Raw genomic sequence first — 16093 nt, 5'->3', positions numbered from 1 at the left:
AACCAGTGTACAAAAACATTATTCCACAGCAACCTAGAGAGTTCAAGAACAGCCTGAGCAGATTGTCTCAAACTAAAAAGAAAGTAACAGAGTGTTTGGAGTGGGTGGGTGGGGGTGGTTCTTGGGGGCGGGTGGTTATCTACTAGGGTAGTTGTTTTAGCACGTAAAAGACTGGTGTTTCAGTCCTCAGGGCTGGGGAGGACAGTGTAGAAATAAAGACTGCATTCAGTAAAAATACATTTTCTTGACCCTTGGAATGTCAGTATAGGGCTGGGGGATGACTCCGTGGGCAAAGGTGCCTGATGGCACACATGGTGGAGAGCCAGGCCCTAGTCAGACCCCTACTTGGATTGCTGTGGCTGTCTGTGTGCACACCCAAAAAGAAGGGTTTTTAAAGATACCAGTACAGATTGCCTAATTCTTCTTTTCAAATGTTTTGTTTCCTTATTAATATAAAGAGAAGAAAACCACATAGTGTAGCTTTGTTAGCTGTTTTTTTGAGGGGGGGATTTCGAGACAGGGTTTCTCTGTGTAGTGTTGGTGCCTGTCCTGGATCTCACTCTGTAGCCCAGGCTGGCCTCAAACTCAGAGATCCACCTGGCTCTGCCTCCCAAGCGCTGGGATTAAGGGAGTGTGCATTTATTATTTCCAAATTCTGTATGTATGTTTGTATGTATGTGGTATATATTGTGTGTGTGCACTGTATGTGATCTTTTGTAGTCAGCTTCCTATCCGTATATCTCCAGCTCTCATAGTACCTACCTGTCTTATAATTCGGAAGATAAACCAAATCCTAGGTTTAAAAGTGCAGGTCTTCGCTTCATCTTGGCAGTACCTAAATTCTCCATCGTCACTCTGAGACATTTACGTCATGGTACAGAGTTTTACAGCTGGCAGCAGATTTGAATGAGAACTCTAGTCTCACGAACTTTGTTTCCATGCTTTCTTACCTTGCTTCCCTGTGCGTCAGTTTTTTGGTCTTAAAATTCAGTGCCTTTATTAGAGAACTGTTAAGTAAAGAATAAAGTTCTACATTAGTTTCCCTAGGTAGTTTTATTATATACTATATTTTATACTACAGTTTTTCTTCCTTTCCTTAAATGCGTCTTAATAAAGCTGCCTAAACAGCTAAACATACTTTAAACTTGGCACTAATAAACACCAATGGACTTGTCTTTCACAGAACTACTATTCTCTACAAAAACACTTGAAATCCTACAGCCATGAATTGTGCTGACTGGATGCCACTTCCGAGTGGCACTTGGGCTGGTGCTCTCTTTCCTGTACTGCTTTCCCTGGTTCTGCCAGCAGGGGTAGGGAGTAGAATGCTGGGAGCCAAGTGGAAGGAAGGTCTTTGATGGTGGTGGGGAATTTTTTTTTCCTGCCTGTCCCTAACGAAGGACTGTTGAAGTGAGAATGTGAGCCTGGTTGTTGTCAGCAGGAATATTTATTAAGCCTTTGCATTGACTATTTCCTTTTGTGTTGAGAAGTGTGGTCACTCTTTTTTATGGGTATCTTAACTTGTATTTGGGCCTTAGTTAGGCCCTATTATCAGAAACTCTTTAAGGTGGGATTTTATAATGTTTTCAAAAAATATTTTTAGCCATATTTGGTGGCTGATACCAATAATCCTTGTACTGGAGAGTCAGAGATGAGGAATTAGAAGTTTGATTCTAGCTTGACCACATAGTGAAACTGTCTCAAAATAAAACAGGCTGGGAGACAATGCAGTCTATACAGTGCTCACCATGCAAATCTGAAGACGACCTGAGTTAGAGACCTAGAACACATGTAAATACTGGGCTTGCTGTTGTGCACCTGATGTTGCAGCACTACACTGAAGAGGATGAGTCAGAAGTTGCAAAGTTTTCTGGCCACCCAGTCTGTTCTAATTGCTGAGCTCCAGGTCCCAGTAAGAGACTATCTCAAAAAACAACCAAACAACAACAAAAAAACCCAACAAGGTTGATGGCCATCCTAAGGCATAATGTCTACACACACATACATAATTATAAATATATTCCCTCCTCTAACATTCAGTTTGTTGTTTGATTCATAGATTCATGGCTTAGTTTTCAAACCAATTTCCCAGTGTTACAGTCTAAGCAACAGAATTTGGTTAGAGGAGGATTCATACAGTGGCAAACTCAGGGATTTGCATCATCTTGCTTTTTTCTCTCAGTTTAGTGTCTTTTAAAATGTGTAATTCATCAAAACATGAAAAGTACAAATTTTAAGCTAATTTTAAGATTTTTTGAAGGAATAAATGGAGAGAACCTTAAATCTCTGGTTTATAGAACCCTGCTATGGAAGTGAGATGGGTAAAAAAAGGTCAAAATCAAAGAACTTACAAGATACAGTCATGAATTCAGACAGTGTGACAATACTTCTGTTTGTTTGTGGGGCGGGGAGAGGATTAGAATCTTTCTCCAACGCACAGGCTTTATTTCCTAAATGCCTCAGTAGCATATAGTCTGTTTGAATGGCGTATAGCAGAGTGAGATGGTAGTGTGCTAAGATGTTCTCTTCATCTCTTCAGTAAAACAGGGTTGAACAGGTTTGGAATGTCTGTGTGCTTCTCTCCTCATCACTCTCCTTCCCTTAGTTGAAGAGGAGACTACTGTCATCTTTTAAGATTTCGTGAGACATTTAAACTCCTGGATGCTTCAAACAGTTTTTATTTTAATAATTGTGTGTGTGTGTGTGTGTGTGTGTGTGTGTGTGTGTGTGTGTGTGTAGGGTGTGGTGAGAGGAGAAAGCAGATGCATTTTGTGGAAGTTGGAGGACAAGTGTCAGGGGTCAGCTCCCTCATACCTTGCTGAGACAGGGTCTGTCTTGCTATTTCTGCCATTCTGTATACTCCAGGATGAAACAGCAGCAGACATTTTATCTTCTGAGCCTTCATTCCAACCCTAATGTCTTTCTTTAAGCTTGAACTATACCATGAATTTATTCTCTTCAAAAAGTTTTAAAATTACATTTAATATTTTGTATATGTGTCACATGTGCATATCACAGCCGTCAAATGGAAGTCAAAACAACAATGGAGCTCTCTTTCTACCATGTAGTTCCGCGGGATAGAACAGGTCATCATCAGGCTTGGCAGCAGGCACCTTTACCCACTGAGCCATCTTGCTGGCCCACATTATCTTTTTTAGTAGTCTTTACAGAATTGTAAACATTTTTACTCTGGCATATGATGCACACCTGTAATCACAGCACCCAGGAGGCCGAGGCAGAGGGTCGGTCACAAGTTTGAGGCCAGCCTGGGATACATTGTAAGACATTGTCTCCAGGAGTAGGGGGTGGTCAAAGTATTTCAATCTCCAGAATAAAATGTGAAATTAGTCTCACCTTTTCTTACATTTTCTTTTTCTGTTACTGATTATATATATATATATATATTTGTTGTTGTTGTTGTTGTTGAGGGGAACTGTGGGGGTGGGTACAGGCTTTCAGATTGTTATCTATTGCAAATGTGTGTGTTTCTGATTTTTGCATATAATTAGCCAGAAATCTTAGGATGACTATGTAAGTGGTCTACTAGCATGCTACAGGGAATATTCATCATTTACATAGCTTAGGGCATTCTAAGGGATCCATTTTAAGAACTGGCACAAGAAAGTGTGATCTTTTGTAAGTCAGCATTTACTCTTCTTGTCTTAACCGGTCTGAACAGTCTGAATGTGGTTTGACTCAGTGCTCTGAGGGTCAGTGGTGCCCTGCTGACTGCAAAGTGCAGCTTCGGATCATGCCACTGGGGGTTCGTTCGTCTGTTCTAAGGAGCGGTAACTAGAACGCCGCCATTGTTTCCTTGAGGCTTTCAACTGTTTTCTGTTGATGTCCTGTGACTCTTCAGTCTTGCTCCACGTATGCTTGCCTGCACTCACTTTGTCCTTCTCATTTGGAGAACTAGGTAACAAATTCATTGTTCTTAAGGATGTGAAACAGTCTATGGTTTTAGTCCTCGCCTGCCTGAGGATGTGTGTTGGTGTTTGATGGTCTGGATTTTGTGTGGTGGGTGGGCTTGTCTGGCAGACTTTCTGTTGAGGTTGTATTTTGATCCTAACCAGTCCTAACCAGTCACTGCTTTGCTGTAGGAGAAAAGCAATGCTTGAGAAATTGTGATAGAAAATTCTTATTAAAAATGTCATTTTTCACAGCTCAAAGTTATGAAGTTTCAAGATGAATTGGAATCTGGAAAGAGACCTAAAAAACCAGGCCAAAGCTTCCAGGAACAAGTGGAGCACTACAGAGATAAACTGCTACAGCGAGTAAGATTCGAATATGTTCTTCAGTAACAGCATTCCCACAGTCACCTACTGTGGAGTTGGGGTATAGCATTCTAAAGGGAAGTGCATTGCACATGGTAGCCTTTAATGTAGAAATATTGAATGATGAGTGGAAATATTTGATTCTGGGTACTACCCGTGGACTAGACAGTCTTGCTAAGAATATGCTTTCAGAACTGGAAAACCCTATGAAAAGACATTACATTGATGGTAGTAAGAAACCGGTAATGCTAGGAAGTAACGTGAATGAAGATGGAGATGAGGTTCGGGAAGTGCTGCTGCCGGAAAGTTCATTTCCAAGAAGGTGTACTGAGAGGGAGAATGCCTATGCATCAGGGGGTGCTGGCTTAGGTACAATGAATTAGGAGCGCATAGAGCACCAGAACTCGTACCCCATATGGTGACTGCTGGAATGCCCAGGCCTTCCGTTGGAATTGCTGTTTTATCTTGTACCTTGGCCGTTATTACAGTGATAGCAATAGAAGAAAAAGGCGTGCCTGGGAGCTTACGGGTACAGAATTGGTGCCAGGGAGCTGCCCAGTCAAGTGACTGTATAGCTGTGCTGACCTGTGGAATCCTGTGCTCTTCTCAGCTGTGCGCCACTGGAGTTCTCTCTGATAGATCATAGTTAGAATTGCTATCATTGTTACTCTGGTGTTAAGTCAGAATGTTTAAAATAGATTAAGTGTAGTATAGTCTCTATACAATGTGTAGACAATCAAGAATTAATTTTTTATCATCATTCCAGGAAGTATATACTGTGCATCATTAAGAGAAGTTGGTCTCCCTTGTACCTCTTTAGATTTATATTCTGTGATGTATTTGGGCAAAAGATAAATTTTATTTTTAAAATGGTACTAGTTGTTTGTCTGTACGCTTTGAGTACCTTCGTTGATGGTATCAGGTTATTAGTTTGCATGGAAGATTACATGTTGAAAAGCTCCCTGCATCTCAGTGGCAACAAATGAAAAAATATGTCAGTTACTAGTTTAGTTTCCTATATTCCATGAGTGTTAATTGGAGACAAGATTGTGTTTTTAGAAGGCACATGATGAAGGTCAGCTAACTGTGATCTTTGTTTGTAAATAAAGTTTACTAGAACACAGCTATGCCTCTTCACCTAGGTATTGTCTGTGTGGTTTTCTTGTTGTGATGGTGCAGTTGAACAGCTGTTAAAAGGATTGTATATAACCCTCAAGACAAAGTGTTTTTGGTCTGGCTCTGTAAAAACATTTGCCAGTGTCCAGTTATAAGATTTTCTCACTTTTTAAAAATGAGAAGCAGAAGTTAGATAACATTTTTGATGCATGCCAATCATAAATAAATTCCATTTCTGTTATTAAAGGGCTAAGTTGGTTCAGTATCTTTAGCCACTACTTCAATTATTCTACTATTAATAGAAATTAGAGTTTTATTGAGAAATGACAGTAAGGACAAATAGGGATAAACAAGCAGTTATTTTTCTGGTTTATATAATTATATTAGTATATAATCCGTTTATAAGTTAGGATTACATTTCCTTTTACAATTACAATAAATCTTTGGTGAGAACTCTTTATGAAGTGAACCTTCTGTATACAGGCAGAATCGCTTTGACAACTAGATTCTTGCAATCTGTGATGGAAAGGTCAATGTGTTGCTTGTTAGCTTTTCCTGATTCATTTCTTCCCTCCTTCCCCACCCCTCCCTCCCCCCATTTTGAGGTGGCAGGGATGGAGGGATAGGAGCTCTTAGACTGATGTCCTGGCTTTCTCTGGTGTGACCGTCGTCATTGTGCCTAGACTTTTTGAGTCTGGTTTTCCATATCTAGATTGAGGAGTGATAGTGTTTTAAAGGATCACAGGATGACTTGGTGTGTGGAAAATTGTTACTCTGTTGTTTGGGCTATGATGAGTACTCAGTAAATATTTTGCTGCTGTACAAGGATGATGATGATGATTTAGTATATAAGAGATGGCTAGTTGCCAAAATGAAAATGATATCATAATTTAATTAGTACTTGAAAAATTCCTAAAAGAGAAAATATGGTTAGATACATAGGATAGTCTAGATTGACATTTTTTAAAACAACTAAATATTTTCTTTTAAAAAACAAAACAGGAGAAGGAGAAAGAATTAGAAAGAGAACGAGAAAGAGACAAAAAAGATAAAGAAAAATTGGAATCCCGATCCAAAGACAAGAAGGAGAAAGATGAATGTACTCCAACAAGAAAAGAAAGGTATGGCATGTCATTGTTAATCTGCTTTGTTTCAAGATTTGGAGTGCTGCTTGGTTTTAAAGTATTTCTATCATCAGAAGCAACAAACCAGAAGTGGTTTTTCACAATAAACATGTTTCGCTTCTGCCTGTAGGAGGCAGAGTTAGCTGAGTGGGACAGTTAGTTGCCACTTGGCTTAACTAATTAGGGCATCATCTCTTTACTTGGTTCATATGGTATCCTTAGCCTTAATTCACTGCAGGAATTCAATTACACTATTGGGTATCAGCCCCTCGGCTTGAATAACAGCTTGTTCTATCCACCTGTTGACTCCACTGTAAGCATCTTTTTCCATCTTGAAAGGAGATTATATATAGAAGCCACAGTGACTTCTTCATCATGTTAAGTCCTTGGTTCCAGCTTTTCTCTTTCAGTTTTTATTTAATTTATATTTTTTTAACTTTGTTCCGATGGTGTGTGTGTGTGTGTATTTTGTGGGGGGATAGATATACTGCCATTGTGCTCTTGTGGAGGTCAGAAGAAAACTGTGGGGTTTGGTTCTCTCTAAAGGATCAAACTCAGGTTAAGTGTTCTGACTTGCTGAACGGCCTCACTGGACTGTGTTTCTACTGTCATAGTTTTTAAATGTCTACTGTAGTGAAGCAGTCGCTTCAGTGAACAGAATCAGAGTTTTCCACATTAGAAAAAACCAAGTGGTTGCAAATGAGTAACCTGGCTTAATCACTCTGTGTATACTTCTAAAAAGCAAAATATACAGATTGGCTAACAAAGAACAAAGAAATGCCACTTTTTTTGTCTTTTATTACTTTTATATAATTTCAGTTTTACAGAAGTTCTAAGAATAGTATAATTAACCCGCATGTACCTTTCACCCAATTGCTCCACCTACTAAAATGCGTCTACTTCTCTTTTCAATTCTTCCCTTTGTACCTCTCCTCCAACCAGTTCGTTATAATTGGCCAGTACAGAGTCCAGTTCTCTGAATAGTAATCATTTAACTTCAGTAAAAGTACCACATTAAGAAGTTAGCATTGAAAAAATAAACCTTCATTGTTAGCCAGTCCAGAACATCAGATTTTCTTCATCTTCCTAGTAATCTCTTACAGCAAAAGAAAAATGAATTTAATTGAATTCACTTGTTTTTGGGCACACTGTCTTAAGATTTACTTGTTCATGAAATAAAGGACATTGAATGTCTTCGGGAAAATAGCACTGTTATGGATAGTGAGAGTTAAGTTACTGTAAGCTGGAAGGGATTTGTAGCTAATTCAGTGAAAATTGAAAATGAATACTTGTCTTTTTTTTGTCCCTTATGGAGTTTTATGTGCTTTGCTTTGTAGGAAAAGACGACACAGTACTTCTCCCAGCCCATCTCGAAGTAGCAGTGGTAGGCGAGTGAAATCCCCATCACCAAAATCAGAACGTTCAGAACGGTCAGAAAGATCTCATAAAGAAAGCTCACGGTCCAGGTCATCTCACAAGGATTCTCCTAGAGATGCTAGTAAGAAAGCCAAAAGGTAAATACAAGTCACTGCTGGTTACAGCTCAGTCCCCGGCTAACTGTTCTATGGGCTTCGGAAATCATGGAGTTGGCATTTTCTTTTTTCTCTTTTCTTTCTTTCTTTTTTCTTTTCTTTTTTTTTTTAATTTTTTTTTTTTTTTTAAGATTTCAGAAAACCAGAGAAATATACTTTTATTTTGGGTTATCTCTCTCATTCCTACTCTGGTTTTTGTCATGATTCAAGTGTAGAAGAATGCTAGCAAGTTAAAGATTAGCCAAGGAATTTTCCACATGTCCACTGTTGGAAATAGGATGTTACTTTTCATTCTAATTTTTGTTTCTATATAATAAATAGCCTTAGATTTTGTCAAAGCTGAAGAAAAGGAATACCCCTTCCCCACAGAAGTAAGTGTGTGGGTAAGGAAATAGAATACTATTTAGATCATCTCTTCAATATATACTTTTATATTTTGTTTTATTTAAGCCTTTTAATTTCACAAAAGTACTTCATGAATGTATTTGATGTTAACAGAGAGAAATTTTCTTGAACTGCACCTGGATTTATATGCTAATACTTTATTGTCATAACCATTTTCTGTGATGTCTTTATATAATAGGTGACTTTCTCCTGTTAAGATCACACATACTCTTGTGTATATGTAGGTGTATATGTATATGTATATGTATTTGTTTGGGAAATCATCATGAACAGAATTTAGCCAAATTACTGGGGCCAGATATGGTGTTAGATGCCATTAATCCCACTACCTGGGAGGCAGAGGCCAGCTTGGGCTACATAGTGAGACCCTGTCTCAAAAACATTAAATTATGTTGTTTTAAATGATGGCCTTGAGTAGGAATTCCCCCCCCCCTCAAAATTACAGAGTGCACAGCTTCTGTGCTTTTAAAATTGTGTGAATGTCTTAGTTGCCACCTTGACCTTGATCTTATGGATTCAAATTTTGGAGTATTAGTTCAGTTACCTGGGGAGCTTATTAAAATGCACATTCTCAGTAGAGCAATAGTAAGGCTCAGAAATCTGTCTCTTTTTTTTTTTTTTTGGTTTTTCGAGACAGGGTTTCTCTGTGTAGCTTTGTGCCTTTCCTGGGACTCACTTGGTAGCCCAGGCTGGCCTCGAACTCACAGAGATCCGCCTGGCTCTGCCTCCCAAGTGCTGGGATTAAAGGCGTGCGCCACCACCGCCCAGCAAGAAATCTGTCTTTTTAAACAAGTACTCTACTAATCATACATGAATGGTAAGTATAAAATAAATCTGTGTACACAATAAAGAATAAATTTGAGTTTGCTGTTTTATCATTGACTTCTGGGGCCACTTGAAGCTCCTTTTAAGCCTTGTAAGAACGTAAGCAGTGTTGTGGATGAATGCTTAGACACTGTGCTTGTTTGTTTCTTCAGGTCGCCTTCTGGTTCAAGGACGCCTAAAAGGTCTAGGCGGTCTAGGTCTAGGTCGCCTAAGAAATCAGGGAAGAAATCCAGATCCCAGTCCCGGTCTCCACACAGGTCTCATAAAAAGTCAAAGAAAAACAAACATTGACATATATTTTTAAGATGCTGTCGCTTATTGGAAATGCAAGTTTGTTTTGTGCCTGAATGGTCTGTTTGGTTTTTTTTGTTTGTTTGTTTGTTTTTGTTTTGTTTTGTTTTTTAAATAAAAACACACACACAAACACAATTCTAATGAAAGAGCATTCCTGGGGTTTTTGTTTGTTTGTTTGTTTGTGAATGCATGTGTAAACTCATGAGTAACTGCATCTGTAGACCTGTCATTGTTTTATATTGTATAAATTACTTTTGTTGTGGCTGTTTCTCAAGATGAAATTTTTATTGTGCTAATGAATTTCATCAGAAATGTGTACAATGGATCTGCTGGCAGCAGTAGTATTTGTTTTAGGATGTTGTGACTTAGACACATAATACAGATGTCTTCCCCTCTTTTGTAGCTTTGACAATTTGAATTAGATTTCAAATAAAATCTGAACAGAAAACTATAATGTTGTTTTTTTGCCCAGTTGGTGACACCAAGTCCCTTAAAGACCTACTAAGTGAATTTGGCACTACTGCTGTTTTATACCGAGTGCACTTTACGAGCTCCAGTGTTCACGCAGCTAGTGTTTTGTAGTTACTCAGATGACTACCAAAAGTAAGGGACCGGTAAGAAGACGTCCATACCCAGAGATCAGAAGGCTTAAGTGAGTGGGTATGATGTGGTATTTGTTAGTGTAATGCCCAGTTAAAAGTTGGTTTTCAAAGAAGCAACATGATTTCAAAGCACTCAACCCATCTTCTGAGCAATTACATAGTTTAGGGTAAATTTAATTTTTATCTTCTATCATGAAACAAGTTTATTTATAAAAGATTTTATAAAAAAGATTTGCCATAGAATTCTTTTGTATAATAGTTGCCTTTTTATAATTGTAGGTTATCTTTAAAACACTGGTATCATGATATTTGTACAAATTTGTTTGAAACAGCTTTTCTATTTTGAAGGATTTGGTTTGAAGTACAGCTTTAAATAAAAATTGAAAATTAAATGGTTTCCAGGCAATTTAAACACCCAGTGGTTTGTAAATTCAAGGTGCAAAAAGTTGACTTAAACCATTTGCAGAGTTAAATTATGTTATAAACAGGAAAGAACTTGCTGTAGTCTGAGGGAGAAATAGGAAAACTTGTGAATGTTGATCAAAACACTGCCGTGAATATAATGTAATAAAGGGTTACATAGACTCGGACTAACACTGTTGTTTGTCAATCTTACTTTCAATTTTTCAGTTAGGTACTTTATGTAGTTAGTTATGTTTCTCTCTAATAATGGATTGTTTGGATTTAACTTACTTTTTAAAATCCTTTCACCTTGTTTACTTAATCTTGCCTAATCACAAAATAAGGCTCCGTGATTTGGGGGGTAGTCCTGTCAGCTGTATAGTAAGGCATGTTTTGCTTACCCAGCACATCTACAGCAGCTGTAGAAATGAGCCAGTCATATTGTCTGACATAGTGGTTCTTAGCATGAAAACATTGTTCAGTCCTTTGTTTACCTGCTTTATTAGGAAATATTAGTTCCTTAAAGTTGCTTAGAATAATTTATGTGAACATTTGGTGCTGATAAATACAGCTGTTACAAAAGGAACATGTTTTTCTTTGGTGTTCATTGTCTGGGAGAGTGGCATTTTATATCATCTTTCTTTTCAGGAAGATAGTGTGGAATTGCTGGTAGTTGTGGCATTCTTCATTCTTTGGGTCTTTAGATAGGCCAAGAAATAATTGGTCAGAAAGTGATTTTCTTTCTTTCTTTCTTTTTTTTTTTTTTTCAGTCAAGTCATGAGGGATAGTTACTTTTCTCTAAAGTACAAAAACCTTAGCTTGGTTTGGGGTGTTTATTTGTGGTGTTTTCTACTGCGGTGGATCCATATGTAACTATTATAGTTAAATCTTGCAACAGATAGACTTGGCTTCCTTCTGGGTAGGTGGGAAATTACTTAGACCTGATAGAATATTTTCTGGAGTTTTCTAATGTATATATTATTAGGTTGTGTTGAATTTTGGTTTTTTTGAATTGTAAATAGCATTAACTAGGTTATTTCCAATTTTACTTTATGAGGAAACATCTAGAATAAGCTGTTAAAATTCACAATGGAATCAGGTGGCACACACCTGTTAATCCCAGCATAGAGATGTGATGACTGTAAACTCGGGAGTTGAGACCAGCTTGGGCAATAGAGTGAGATCCTGTTCAAAAACATGTTCCCTGTAAGTGTCATGGGGTTAGGAACTGGTGTGATTCTTACAAGAAGGGAGCTGTTCTGCATATTTTTTCTAATAGCTTAGTTTTCCTATCTAAAGAACACATAGCATAATTTCTGTGAGTTGACTTAAGTGTTCATAAATGATCTGAGAATTATAGGAAAGATGGTTCCAGCTGTGTGACTCAAAGCTGTTGTCTTCTACTAAGTTGTATGTGTGAGGAAATCCTCTGGTTGTCCATCCTTACAAAGGACCTAACACAGGAGTCCCTTACCAAGACGATGCTGTTTGACATATTTCTACACACAGGTAGAAAGTAACATGTTGGCCGGTTTCTTGCTAGTGAGACCTGTGACTGAAAAGGATTGTGTTGGTGGTTTTCCTTGGCCTTGTATTTCCGTATAGCTGTGAGTCAGCATGTTGGGGTTTCTGGCTGTAGTGAGTTGGAGATTAAAGAACTAGAGGAGACAGAAAGCCCCGATCCCAAAGGATCCTTTTATTTGGCTCACAATATTTTTGGCTTCTTTTGCTAAATTTTGTAGAAATTGTTCTGTGCTGACCTAATTTTCTTTATTGCAGACCATTCCTGTGGGCTTCACCTGAGAATTCTGTTCCAATTAAAGAGTGTTGGAGGGAATGCTTCCATTGACCTATGTATTTTCCCTGGTCTTTAATATTCTTGAGTACTTGAAAATACTTTAAAGAAATTTTGTTTATGATCAAATTTAGGCTTATTAGAAATATCCTATATACTTTGCCATGATGGTGGTATAAGTTCTGAAAAATTACATGACTATGATAATAGTTTATGATGGTTAAAAGTGAGGGCAGATAAACCTCTGTTGCCAATGTGGCCTAGCCTGTTCTGATGACCACAACAGTGTGATTTCTTTAGTAGAGAAAGTTGTTTTTACAAATAAACAGTACCACTTTTCTAAAACTATATTTTGAAAAATAAGCTTTTTGTTTATTATTTCCCTCTTCTGATTTTTTAGTGGACAGCTTAACTACAAAGAATTCAGTGCAGATATTTGTGAAGACAGTGTAAGTTTAAAGGGTCTTGTGATTAAAAACTCACATTAACAAAATGTTTGGTGTTTTCACATTTCAAATACACGCATGCAGATTTTTAGGGAGCATTTATTATCCTTTTGGCTTTTTCTTGTTTTTCTTATCATCTTCCTAAGATTTAGCTAATACATGAATATAAATCCCAGAGAAGTGTAATGAGAGACAAGAGGTGGGAATGTGCTGCTGTTGCAAGTGAGCCTTGTTCCATTGTTAAATTTCAATGCCTCTCTTCATTCAGTACCACCTCATGGGGCTCCAGTGTAAATGGATTATATGTATAACTGGTCATTTGTATGGTTTTGTAGATAAAATGTCCTCACTCCCTTTCTCATGTAACTGTGCTTAGTGTATTGGTGTTTTTTTCTTCTAACTTCAGCAGGGTCTTGTATGTTGTGTCTCTGGTGATTTGAAAGAGCAGAAAAGACAGATTTTTTAGAACTGGAATGACATAGTTGGAAGTGGCTCAGCTGATGTGCCCAGAGTGGGACAGACTCCATGGAAGGCCAGTGGGGCTGCTTTCCAGACTAGACATAAAGATTAGTTGCAAACAAAGCTCGTGGAATTCACTTTTATTGCCTTTAAAGAAAAAATTTTAATTACTTAAATAAAATATATTGTTTTCTTAGTACATTTAGACTGTTCATGTAATTTTCTGCATATAGTTTTCTACTGGGAACCCTATAGGGTAATCTAGCTTTCAGCAGCTTTCTCCCATGCAGAACGGTGATGTGAAGAGCTGCGTCTCTCCATTGTAGCTACAGAGATAGGACATTTTATGCTCTTACACTCTCATCAGATAGTTTTATGACAGCTGATTCCCTGTTAACTAGGAAATTTCATACCCTTATTTTCTCTTTAAAGAAAGTTCTTCTGTTTGTTTCATTGAGGAAAGCTTCAGAGTCCAGCATACAATAACAGCCATCTATCCACCAACCTATAAATATCAGCTCGTTAGTTCGTGTGTCTGTTTTGATTTTAACCCTCATCATGGTATCATAACACTAAAAACTCACTGGTTCCTTTTTCAGGTTTTGTTTATTTTTAGTTATGATAAAATGCTCTTGGCAATATTTATCATCTTAAGCATTTTTAACTGTACAGTTTGCTGATGTTGGGTATATTCACATTGTTGTGCAACCAACCTATATAAATAACTCTTTCATTGCAAAACTGAAACTCTGTACCCACTGAGTTCCCCTCCCCTCCTTATAGCCACATTCTGCTTTGTTACTGTTTGACTAATCTAGAAAGTATAAAACATTTAATTAAAATTCTTTACCATTTATACAACATGGTGTGCTCTGTGGTCTCTCTATGATTTGTATGATGTAACTTCACACCAACACGTCATAGCCTGGCATATTAAAATACTTAGGAAGCAAACTGTTTTTGAAACTGCAATGGATTAATATTAATGACCATGCTCAGATGCTTTTCTGGTTCTATTTATTGGCTTGTGAAAAGGAATGGAACTTTTCAGTACTTGCTAAACTTAGAGCTCGCTTTAATACTCATTTTGCTACAAAGGGAGGGGAAGATAAATTGCTGATTTTGGTTTTGAATGTTGTTTTCCTCATTTTAGATAACAGTATTATCAAATTGTTTTAGAATAAAGAACCTTCTTTGAGGGCTTTAAAATTTGGTGTGACACACCAGTAGTGGAGAAGAGGAAGGACCTGGGCTGTGGAGTCAGGTTAGGGTGTTTGTGATGCCTTCTTCCTTCTCACCTGGCAGCGGAGAGTGCAGCCACATGTACACTGCCCGCATAGGGCTGTCTTTAGTGGTCTTTCGTAAAGAGTCAGTATTCCTGGGAACTGATGGTGGAAGCATCCTGTACTTCAATTAAAAAACACATTACAAAACACTCAAATATTGTTTAACAATTTAAAAAAATTACTACATTTGCTTAACAGATAACCTGTGATCTTTTGGTATGTGTGTGTTACACAGTATTGACCACTTGGTAAATCTATTAGCCCAGGATAACATTTTGTTTTTAGTTACTTTGGCGAAAACATTGTGAATGCCAGGCATGGTGGCACATGCCATTAATCCCAGTTGGGAGGCAGGGGCAGGTGTTCGAGGCCTCCCTGGTCTGCATGGTTCCATGCCAGCCAGAGTTACATGGTAAGGCCCTGTCTGAAAATAACAACAATATAAGAAAAAAATATCTTTTGCCAGTTGTCATTTACTATTGTGGAATTCTAGTCAAGATTTCTGAATGGAGAAGTTGACCATGAGCAGGTGAAATAAGGTGTGTAGGGGTGAGCCTGGAGATTTGCTGTGCAAAGTCAAAGGACTTTTTTTTTTTTTTTAAGTCTACACAAATCAATAGAGCTGAGCAGAAATATGCGCTTTTCATAAAACTGACAGAACAAAATCCTCTAAGAAAATGAAGGCGGGCCAAGCGAACGTGATCTCATTTGTATTTTATATGTATTTGCAAGTTGGAGTCTAGCTTCAGATTGTGCAAGAAGAAATGTGCCCTAACACTACTTTTAGACTAGATCTTTAACTGTGTGGAATTTGGAAAGGAAATTACACTTTAAATTCTATTCTGAAATAGCAGCTTTGTGGTAATGTCCTCAGGACTTTGGCAAAGCTCCTTTGGGGTTCTCAAAGCTGTAAGACATGAGTTTGGAGGAGCCGAGCTGATGAAGAACATCTTGTGGTGGCTTCATCCAGGGAATCCCTGCCCTGAAGAAACACCTCCCTGCACACTGACTTCCTCAGCAGCTGAACAGTCCCCTTATGAGAAGTGGTGTTAGTTGATTTGCTTGTTGTTTTTGTTTCAGCATATTTTACAGCAGTGTGCAGAAGCTACTGGGCATAAGCGGTTTAGTAAAGTGTTCAGGAAACTGCTTTTCATCAAGTTTGCTCTGCTAACATTCCAATAAAGGCTGGCGTAGCCTTCACAAGCCTCCCACAATGTAGTGAGGTATTAGATACCAGAGATTGTTTTATTAATAAGCAGCTATCTTTCTAATTGCCATAATATTTAGGTAACATGAACTTAAGCCCTGTAAATTTCAGAATGGCATGCTATGTGTAGCGCATATGTTTTACATTATGCACAGGATATATCCTAAGAGCATGTTTTGTCCAGAAAGCTCTGCAGTGTGCCCAATGATGCCAAATTCTGTATGTGTAAGTGCCACAAAGCAGAGGTACCACTCCTCAAATATTTCTCAAGAAGCATTTACATCAGCGCCTAAAAATAGTGGTTTAATTCTGAATTGATTGCCCTG

General features: G+C 37.9%; 1 protein-coding gene across 3 annotated transcripts in view; it reads left to right on the top strand.

The window, feature by feature from the left end:
- LOC114690963 (U2 snRNP associated SURP domain containing) overlaps window positions 1–14130 on the top strand; it is a 60469-nt gene extending 46339 nt beyond the window's left edge. For all 3 annotated transcript variants that reach the window (XM_028866000.2, XM_028865999.2, XM_037207845.1), the window contains 4 exons: window positions 4164–4274; window positions 6393–6511; window positions 7852–8028; window positions 9429–14130. In XM_028866000.2, the coding sequence (XP_028721833.1) occupies window positions 4164–4274; window positions 6393–6511; window positions 7852–8028; window positions 9429–9567 (546 nt within the window). In that variant the 3' untranslated portion in view covers window positions 9568–14130. The remainder of the gene's footprint in view (window positions 1–4163; window positions 4275–6392; window positions 6512–7851; window positions 8029–9428) is intronic.
- Window positions 14131–16093: the final 1963 nt, after the last annotated feature.

This window comes from Peromyscus leucopus, chromosome 7, assembly GCF_004664715.2.
Source record: "Peromyscus leucopus breed LL Stock chromosome 7, UCI_PerLeu_2.1, whole genome shotgun sequence".
In the NCBI taxonomy this organism is placed as follows: Eukaryota; Metazoa; Chordata; class Mammalia; order Rodentia; family Cricetidae; genus Peromyscus; species Peromyscus leucopus.
This window is presented reverse-complemented; position numbering and strand designations above follow the sequence as displayed.